General features: G+C 31.0%; 1 protein-coding gene across 1 annotated transcript; it reads left to right on the plus strand.

Annotated features, from left to right (window-relative positions):
• Positions 1 to 4,638: 4,638 nt before the first annotated feature.
• On the plus strand, positions 4,639 to 9,901 carry LOC11439969 (aldehyde dehydrogenase family 2 member C4). The gene is made up of 9 exons (XM_003620474.4): positions 4,639 to 4,877; positions 5,793 to 5,935; positions 6,998 to 7,381; positions 8,004 to 8,093; positions 8,200 to 8,373; positions 8,459 to 8,596; positions 8,794 to 8,931; positions 9,030 to 9,091; positions 9,475 to 9,901. The coding sequence occupies exons 1-9, from the start codon at positions 4,778 to 4,780 to the stop codon at positions 9,746 to 9,748; spliced, it is 1,503 nt and encodes a 500-aa protein (XP_003620522.1). The 5' UTR covers positions 4,639 to 4,777; the 3' UTR covers positions 9,749 to 9,901.
• Positions 9,902 to 10,747: the final 846 nt, after the last annotated feature.

The raw sequence follows: 10,747 nt of genomic DNA on the forward strand, positions 1-10,747 counted from the left end.
GACCGACTCAGCTGGAAGCGCTAGTTTACCCAGATAAAGCTCAATAATGACGATAACGTGAGAACAACTTTCTCAATATTTAGTTAGTATAATACTAAATAAACAATCGAGTTGGATGCCTCCTTGATTCTTTCGAAGATACTCTAAAAAAATTGATTCGACCCATAACATATTGATGACACTCTGTCATTACTAGTTTTGCAGACATTTTCATGTAAATTTTAGGGTAATTCATTAAGAAAATAGGAGTTGAAAGAACAAAAGTTGAAGAATTTGGATTTCCAGCAAAGTTCAATTCGGCCGCCGAATCCAAGCATTCGGGCACCAAATTCCAGCCACCAAAAGAGCACTTTGATTTGTAAAAAATCGGGCCCCAAATAGAAGAGTTCGGGCCCCGATTTTGACAGGCTGGGCACGCGTTTTGTGCAGCTTAAAGAGGTTCGGGCACCGATTTTTATAGCTCGGGGGCCGATTTTCACAGGCCTATATAATCAAAAGTCCGTTTTCAGAATAAGGGTTCACGATTTTAGAGAGAAAAGGCATATTTTGGAGCGGAGACTTTGGAGATCTGGTGAGCAACCATCAAAACTCATAGTCAATCATCCAATACACGTATGAATCCTTGTTTTTACGTTAGTTATCTTGTACTTTAGCTAGGAGTAACTAATTCTTTTGATGCATTATGAATCTAGTGCGGATTCTTTTGATTTTAGAGAGAAAAGGCATATTTTGGAGCGGAGACTTTGGAGATCTGGTGGGCAACCATCAAAACTCATAGTCAATCATCCAATACATGTATGAATCCTTGTTTTTACGTTAGTTATCTTGTACTTTAGCTAGGAGTAACTAATTCTTTTGTGGTTAAGCTTGAGATGAATATGATATAATCCTATGAGAACCCTAGTTTGTTGAACTCCTTTGAATATCAATGAAAGTCTAGTTTTAATTTATATTACTTTATGTTTAATGCTTTTTGTATGTTTATCATCGACCACTAACCCTGGCTTTAGGAGTATGCAAATCGATCTTAGAGATTGAATGACCACTAACTCTGGATTTTGACTGATCTAGGTAATAAGTTTAACCTAAGTAATCAATCTAGAGATAGATCATTATTATGTTATGACATAGGGATTAACATTCTGTTAATACCTCCAACGGTTTTGAATTCACTTAAGAGATTAAGGGGTTGTCACTTACGGAGTGCTTGAATTAGGAGTGCAAATTACCATAGGAGAACTTCAGAGGATTCAAAGGTCTTAATCAAACATCTCTCTAATTTTCTAAAACCAAACTTTCATTGTTTTTAATTCGTTTATTTTACAAATACCAATCCAACTGCTAGGGCAACCTTGAATTTAATACATCTTTTTTGATAAAGAAATTGCTGAGTAGAATTAACAACGGTCCTCGTAGATACAAATTTATTTATTACTTCGATAGTTTTGGTTCACTTACCAAATATCTATCACATATGAAGAAATCATGGCTCTCATGGAGGAACCATATAAAGAAGTTAGTTTGCCTGATTTGTGATATGTTATTTTTGTTTTATTATGTGTTTTACTTTGTTGAATTGATGTATTTGAGATTGTTATATTTAATATATGTCGTTCAAATTAAATTACCCGTGTTAAAATTCGTACTTTGTAGGGTGAGAGACAATTCAGATTAATTATATATTCCGAACCAGTTAAGTACATGATTTTTCTGTGGTCCATATTGCACCGACAATTTATTTGGTCCACGACGCACAACAACTTGTATAAATAGACGCGTTTGGTTGATTTGCCGATTAACACAACAAAGAACTATGAAAAATTATCCAACAAATCTAAACACGAAGAGATTGTTATAAACCAGATATTGCTACCCTGCCAATAGAAATATGTTAGCTGGTAAAACAACATGGTCGAGTTCAAAAGCACCTTTTGAAACACATTCCCTTTCAACATTATCATGCAGCTATGAACACAAAGAGGTTCTTATGACCTTGAACTTTGCTGCCCTGTCAATAGAAATATGTCAGTTGACATGACAGTTGGATCAAGTTCAAAAACACCTCTTGAAACACCTTCCCTTTCATCACCATTTATCATATTATGTTGTTTTACGCTTTTGAATTATGTCGTTTAATTTTTTCCTATGTTATGCACAATGCAAAACCCTTTAAACCTTACACTTTAACATACTCTGGGACAGTTCGGATTATATAATTTGAACCGTATCAAATTGTAGACAATGGTGTTACACCAAACTTTTCCTATGTTATTATGTCCTAAGATTTTTAATTTGATCATGCAAGTAACTTTTTAAAACTAGCACTTTTTAAGAGAAAATAGATCTAATATTTTCTTCATCAATCTATTTTAATTTTTTTAAGCATAAATCGAACATTTTCAGAAATTTTGAAAATACTAAAACCTTGTTTTCATTTCTTCCATAAATACATTCTTTCTAGCTTTTCTTCCATCTTTACTCTACAACAATTGTTTACTACTTGAGTATTCTATTCCCTTGCTAGTAGTTTAAATCCAAAATATATTTATGAAAAGAAAACTGAAAAGTTTTCAAAAAGTAAACGAGACTTAAAATAATAATAAAAATGAAAAGAATAAAACATGGTATTATTTTTTAAAATATTTTCTTAATAGTGTAGGAGGGTTTAGCGTAGTCGAAACAATAAGTCACTTATTTCTTAAATGTTCAATTTTTTACTCGTGCACTACGGTAAGAACAAACATCATGTAAATCACTCTTTTATATATTTAACATTTTATTCAACTATAGTCGACGTGAGATTAATCATTCATACTTTAATTCAAACACTCGAATCAAGAAGTCGAAGGGTGTTTGCATATGTATCATTTGTATGGATTATCCTTTGCAATAAGGAGTTTGACGAAGAAAAAGCAATGGAGAACATAAAAATTCTGATGTAGGACTGGCTGAAAACAAAGCTTAAGTTTTTGACTTTTCTATTCGATGGTGTGCTTATTGTGTGACGTGCATGCACTTCTATATTTGGTCAGTCAAGGGTAGGTAGGTGGCATGTGCTGTGCATGTTAAGCGGGATTGAGATTCTCTCCATTGAAAATTCTCTCAAGTTTTTTCATATGTGGAATCTCAACCATCAATTATGAGAGAGAAAGTGAGAATTAAATTATACTCCATCCGTTTTAAAATGAGTGTCGTTTTAGCCAAAAAATTGTTTCAAAACGAATGTCACTTTTAATTTCCAATGCAATAATAACTTTTTCTTTTCAATTGTATCATCCAATTAATATTCTGCACACTACTTTCAAAGTAGTATTACTTTTAAAACTAACCAATAGTTAATAAAGATAATTTGGTAAAATAATCATTCTCTTTCTTTTAATCATTGCATTTCTTAATATGTGTGTAAACACCTAAAACAACACTCATTTTGAAACGGAGGGAGTAATGAATAGTGGTTGTTATATTTTAATGGTGGAGATTGAAAATGGAGAAAACTTGAGAAAATTTTCAATGGAGAGGATCCAAATAATATTAAGCATGCACTTCAATTTTTGAGTAGTTCTTAGTTGCTAGATCAGATTGTGTAACATGTTTGTACAACATTTCACATTATTTTTATTTGCATTAAAACTTCTGTGGGTCTACAACAATAAAGACTTTTCTTTTTCTCTAAAAAAAGCTTGAATAAAATTTGTTAGACAAATCGTTCATTGCCTTAAAACAAATGGTGAAATACTACTTTTCTTCATCTTTGAAGGAGGAAACCCTAAAATGACGAGTTAACGTAGACTTAAAAAATAAATTAATATGGTGTTGAGAGAGATGACAATACAATTCTCTTCATAGAAAAAAAAAAGTTTGGTTACTAGGGTTGCAAATTAAATATCATATTTTATCCGATTTGAGGATTAGTCCTATACTAGATCTAAACTGTTTGTGAATATTTGAGATGCTTAGTACGCTTAGTAAGATCTACAAAGGTAGTTAGAGTTATATTTTGTCATTGTGTGAATCAAATATTTTTTTCGTGTAACTTGCTAAAAATAAATCTAACACAACTCTTTTCTTTTATCCGGGCTTGATATCGGTTATGCATAGCAAACCTATGCCTAGATAATAAAAATGTATCGATGTATGTATGTATTGATACATTTACTTCATAAATCAATAAATTAACAATTATTTTTATGAAATAATAAGTTATTTGTCGAGTTTTGTATTTTAGAAAATATCATTTCATAAGAAAAAACATTGTTCTTTGTAAAATAAAATAAAATTAGTATGATTCATAAAAATTGTCACTATCATTTTTTTGGGTAATAAAAATAACATTGTTTCTTGTAAAAAAATAAAAAATAACATTGTTTCACTATTATTTTTTTGGGTGCAGTTTCACTTTTATTTTTATTATATTGTTATTGCTGTCTATCCTTGAACATGAACCACAATTTCTTCACACAATTTTTCTGTTTATATGTTTGGCACCATATTCTTGGCATTGCCCACAAATTCTGACTTTGCTAAGGCATTCAAAGTGGAAAATTAGAAAGGAGAAAAAGTGTAAGTCCCAAATTATTAGGGGATGCCAAAAGAACTTAAATCGTTTTTTGAGCTTGATATTTTTCCACATATTCTTTAAATATAATGTAGACTCATATGTGTCATTGCTCCTTATAAATAACTCATGTACCACACCCCTTTTCTCAAGTTACTCTTTCTTTAAAATTATATATTGCATATTTAATTTAATAGAGAAAGGTAGGTATAGAAATTAGAGATGGACAATCTCAGCATCAATGGAGACTCCTTTATTAAGATTCCAACTATAAAGTTTAAAAAGCTTTTTATCAATGGAGGATTCGTGGATTCAGTTTCAGGTTTTTTTCAATTAGTTTCATACATATTTGCCTCAATTCTTTTTAATTTTCGTATAATATTTACCTCACTACTATTGCACTACTACTAATTAACATTTCATGCCTTAAAAGAAAAATTCATACATGCTAAGTAAATAGGAGTACAACTAAATTGCAGCAAGTGCAAGGATATTTGATATCTTGAGGCGCAAGTTTAAACCTACAGTTCTCTATTTTTCTACATGTAATATGTGAAATTTTCGCAATGTGACCATTTGACAAAAAATAATTCATACCTTTGCATCGTGTCCTAGCTAAATATATAAAGTAAGAGTTTAAAGATTTGAGCCAAAAAAAAAAAGTTTAAAGATTATAGATTGACAAATATTTTTTTATATGTGAGAATATAATTCTTTTATTTAGTCATTGAATCATGTATTATCATTTAGATATTTGTTGATTTTTTTTTTTTTAAAGAAATGTTATTACAAAGTAACATAGTGATCATGATGTTGGATTGAATAAATACATCAAAAAATATATACGTCATCAATGAAAAATATAGAATTGTATAGTCGTTGATGAAAATTTATCCATGATATACAGAAATGAGAAATCAACTATCAAAATTCAACTTGGATACTATATTTTAGCACCAAATATATGCATTCCATTTCTACTATTAGAAAAAATGTGTAGGTTTGACATTGGACTATATATATCTCAACTTGGTTAGAGAAAAATGTTGGAGAGGGATAAATCAAATTAAGTTAATTAAGTGTGATATAATTTTTGGGTGTATACTGGTCAAATCATAGATATATAGGGGTAATGGTCCAAATTTTTAAAAATAAAAATTGACTATTTTGGTCACAAAGTTTTAATTGACTTGATATACTTATATGCATATTGAATTTTTTGTTGAAATAAAAAAAGGAAAAACGTTTGAGACTGTTGATCCAAGAACAGAAGAAGTGATTACAAAAATAGCAGAAGCTACCAAAGATGATGTTGATATTGCTGTGAAAGCTGCTAGAGAAGCATTTGATAATGGTCCATGGCCACGTATGCCTGGTGCTGTAAGTTCAAATCTTCACCTATTTTGAATGTGACAAAATTAATTAGCTAAGTATAGAATTGATTTTTGACATTTTTGGTTGTTATCATGGAGAATTGATTTTGCCTGTAGAACTGATTCTAATTTATAATTTGTAGTTTTTGATGCAACATAATTTTTCCACTCAAATTTACTGTTCAAATCATTTTTAAGTGAACATATTCAAACATACTCCTCCAGTCACATTTATAAATAATTTGTTTTTCAAATTAATTAAATATCTGATATATCTGGACTATATTATATAATCAAGATACATCAGTTATTTAATGAATCTAATATCACTTCACATTCAACTTATTTTAACTAAAATCAATTTCACAAAATAATTTCATGTGGGTCCCACTTCTATAAGAGATTGAGTTTATGTTAGGTATTTCGGTGAGTATTGGTAGCACCAACCTTCACAATAATTTTACAACTATTTTTGAGTAGATTTGAACTTTGTCTCAGAAAGCGTAGAAAAACAAATTTGTGGATTTTCTTGATGAAAAGTTGCATTACCAAGCATCATTCATAAATTACTCTTTGAACACACATATTTCATAAATTATTCCAAGGCTACTTTCATTTATTTAACTGTTTTATATGAGTAGTTATCTAGCTGGCTTTTGTCCAAGGTGATCACAATAAAAGAGGAAACAAAATTTTGACATCCCTTAGAGTGTATAAGAAAAGTGACAAAAATGAATATTGAGAAAGACAAAAAATAGTTAAGGAATGTATAGAATAAGTGGCTGTAGAAATATATATTTTTCTTTTCCCACCCTCCAAACTTCTTAGGCACCCTATTTCGGATTTTAAAATCCGAAAAATGGATGGTTTATGGAGGATTCCTGAACGTTTTTACACCTTTTGTATTATATAATCCGAAATGTTGTAGGATACGCGAGAAGCTTGGAGTGTGGGAAAAGAAACTCGCAAAAAATAATGCCTAACAAATTTTCAGACAAAGAACATAGCCAATGTTCTCAACTAGGAATCAACATGCATTTATTTGATATGTTCATGAACTATTTTATAGGAGAGAGCAAAGATTATGGTGAAATGGGCAACCCTAATTGAACAGAACCAAGAAGAAATAGCAGCATTGGATACAATTGATGGAGGGAAACTATACAGTTGGTGTAAGACAGTAGATGTACCCGAAGCAGCCAATATCCTACGTTACTACGCCGGTGCAGCTGATAAAGTTCACGGAGAAGTGTTCAAAACTTCTAGGAATCTTCACATGTATACTTTGATGGAACCTATTGGTGTTGTTGGACACATTATACCTTGGAATTTCCCAACTATTATGTTCTTTGCTAAGGCTGCTCCTTGTTTGGCTGCTGGTTGTACTATGGTTCTTAAGCCTGCTGAGCAAACACCTCTCTCATCACTTTTTTTTGCTCATCTTGCTAAGGAGGTAAGGTTAAAGAAAATTTGTTTAGTTGGTTTTGAAAGATTGTTTATAGTTCCTTAATTCATAGCATTTGTGGTGTATCTTTGAGGATTTTGATTCGTTGTTGACGGGAAATTCACAATCAAGCAATTTGGACCGTCCAATGAAGATAAGAGAGCTCACGTTCCGACTAGGTAGTTTGAATCTGATTTTCAAAGTCGGAACGTGAATACTCCAATCTTCCTTCGTATCTAATGTGTTTATGTTTAGTTTGTTAGCATCACGAATACATTATCATACGGGATATCTTCAAGGATTTGGATTCCTTGCGGTAAGAGAATTCATAATCAAGCAATTTGGACCGTCCAATCTAGATAGAAGAGCTCACGTTCCGACTTGGTATACTTTGAATCCGGTTTTCAAAGTCGGAAAGTGAAAAGTCCAATCTTAATATGATGAACCCTAATCCTTGGTATCTAAGGTGTTAATGTCTAGTTTGTTAGCATCACCAATACATGGATGAAAATTATTAGCATAGGTTCAATTTAAGAAAACATGTACCTATTTCTACTTTTAAACTTTTTTACTATAATAATTAAAAAAAATGTCAATTTGTTTCATTTCTTTCTTTCTCCTTTTCATCTAGGCTGGTATTCCAGATGGAGTGCTCAATGTACTGCCAGGATTTGGTTCAACTGCTGGAGCTGCAATAACCTCACATATGGACATTGATGCAGTAATTTGGATTCAAATGAAATTTTATGCCATTGAATAAGTTAAATATGCATTACATTTCACACAAACTAGGCATTGACAACTACTAATTTTGACTGGTTTTACAGGTCAGTTTTACAGGTTCAACCGAAACAGGCCGTCGAGTAATGCAGGCTGCAGCATTGAGTAATTTGAAGCCGGTATCACTTGAATTAGGAGGCAAGTCGCCTGTTTTAATTTTCGATGATGCTGATGTTGATAAAGCTGTTGATCTCGCTCTATTTGGAATCCTTCACAACAAGGTATATAATTTTTCCTTCAAGGAAAATCTTGTAACATAAAAAAGATCAAAGACTTGTTACTCAAGTAACTCTTTGTAATTTTCAGGGAGAAATATGTGTTGCATATTCTAGAGTTTTTGTCCAAGAAGGGATTTACGATGAATTTGAGAAGAAAGTGTTGGAAAAGGCGAAAAATTGGGTCGTTGGCGACCCTTTTGATCCTAAAGTTCAACAAGGACCCCAAGTAAGGATATGTTAAATATGCACAATAATTCAAAATAGATTCCTTGTTGTAAATGTGTCAGGCAGTTACATATCTTGACCGTTTAATCTCAAATCAACGATCAAGATCATTTGAAATTAATTTATGCGCTTTATAAATAGAATCGGAAGGAAATTGTTACCAACATACTTCTCATTTGCACATTATTTTCTTTGCAGACTAGTAAGGCACAATTTGATAAAATTCTTTCCTATATTAAGCATGGAAAGAATGAAGGAGCCACATTATTAACTGGGGGTAAACAAGTGGGAAACAAAGGATACTACATTGAACCTACTATTTTTACCAATGTTAAGGTATATGTCAACATTATCAAGAAAAATGAAACCTTATGTCATTCTCATAACTGAACAATAGAACTAATTGTTATTTTGTTTTTTGAAAATTTGATTAGGATGACATGTTAATAGCACAAGATGAAATATTTGGACCTGTTATGGCACTTTCTAAGTTCAAGTAAGTATAATTTATATTTCTTTTTCGTCATCTTAGTCATGATTTTAAACTAGAGTTGCAATAGTATCAAAATTTTAAATATCATAGAAAATCACGGTCAAATATAGTTCGAGTTAAAGTCGCAGAGACATCTAAAATCACCGACACTTTATATTGAAGAATGTCTGATGCCCAATAACACTCACAATATTGTCGTGCACGTAACCACATGTGCCAATATTGTGAGTGTTGTCAGGCATCAAACATAACTTCAATATAAAGTGTTGGTCAATAACCACGATATCACGGCCCAAATTCCATTCACAAACTTTTTTTTAAACCCTAAACTTAGTTTTAAAAGATGTTTATGAATGTGCACCTAAATGTTGAATTAAATATTGAAGGACCATTGAGGAAGGAATTAAGAAAGCCAACAATACCAAATATGGCCTAGCAGCAGGGATTGTGACAAAGAATTTGGATATTGCAAATACAGTCTCAAGGTCAATTCGTGCAGGTATCATTTGGATCAATTGCTATTTTGCCTTTGATATTGATTGCCCTTTTGGAGGGTATAAAATGAGTGGATATGGAAGAGATTATGGATTGGAAGCACTTCACAAGTATCTTCAAGTTAAATCTGTTGCAACTCCTATTTACAATTCTCCATGGCTCTGAAACTTTCATCTCAAGCTACCTTTAGACACTATATATACATGAATTGGATCAACTACTACAGTGCTTTTTTTTTTTTAATTCTAAACGATGTAAGTTTTAGGTTAATAATGATCACTACAACTTTTGAGCTTGTATTTTATGTATCACATTGAAGAACAATGATGAAAATTGGAATATACTATCATATAAGTGAATATTGAAGAAGTTGAAATGGAGGCATTTATAGAAACTCATAAGCAATACTTTTAAAGAAATTGCTTCTTTAGTATAAACTAGAAGAAAATTAAGACTATGTTTGGTGACATGGTGAGTGTTGAAAAGCATGGTATAACCTACAAATAGTTCAATAAACTAAGAGCAAGATTAACTTTAGAATTGAATGAATGAGAATTTTTTTATTACAGTTGGTGTAGGAAACACTTTATATAGTGATCCTAATTACTTCCTCCGTTTTTAAATATAAGTAAAATTGTTTTTTTAGGTTCATTCATTTAATGATGTATGGTCCATATTATGAATCACATACATTTTTAAATGAATGAACCTAAAAAGTCAATTTTCCTTATCTTTAAGATGGAGAGAGTATTTTTATTTTTTTGTTCTAATAGTGATCCTAATTAAACTAACACAATTCAACTAATTTGCAACTAATATTAACCATCTTATAACTACATTTAACAAATTCCAACAATATCCAATAAATCTCTAATTATATCTACGCACGATGAGTATAAAACTACTAGTTGGATGAGGACTTTAATTCAAAAGTACGAGTTTCAAACTAAGACATAAATCACAATTTTTAACTTTAGAAATTTCATTCTTGTTAAAAAAAGGGTCATGTTTCTTATGAGAATCAAATGATACGTTAATAAATGATCTTATCTCAACAAAAAAGTTGAAATAAATATACGTTAAGAAATAATTTCCTCTCAAAAAAAAAAAGTTGAAATAAATTTTGTGAAGAAGTACAATTCTTAAAGAAGAAAAACATAAACA

The sequence above is a fragment of the Medicago truncatula genome, chromosome 6 (assembly GCF_003473485.1).
Source record: "Medicago truncatula cultivar Jemalong A17 chromosome 6, MtrunA17r5.0-ANR, whole genome shotgun sequence".
NCBI classification, from domain to species: Eukaryota; Viridiplantae; Streptophyta; class Magnoliopsida; order Fabales; family Fabaceae; genus Medicago; species Medicago truncatula.

What these genes read in the sequence shown, in the direction of transcription:
- LOC11439969 (XM_003620474.4), top strand. Translation starts at nt 4,778, where the DNA reads ATGGACAATCTCAGCATCAATGGAGACTCCTTTATTAAGATTCCAACT. An exon ending in CACATATGGACATTGATGCA is followed by an intron (nt 8,094 to 8,199) that starts GTAATTTGGATT and finishes CTGGTTTTACAG; the next exon opens with GTCAGTTTTACAGGTTCAAC. An exon ending in ATGGCACTTTCTAAGTTCAA is followed by an intron (nt 9,092 to 9,474) that starts GTAAGTATAATT and finishes TAAATATTGAAG; the next exon opens with GACCATTGAGGAAGGAATTA.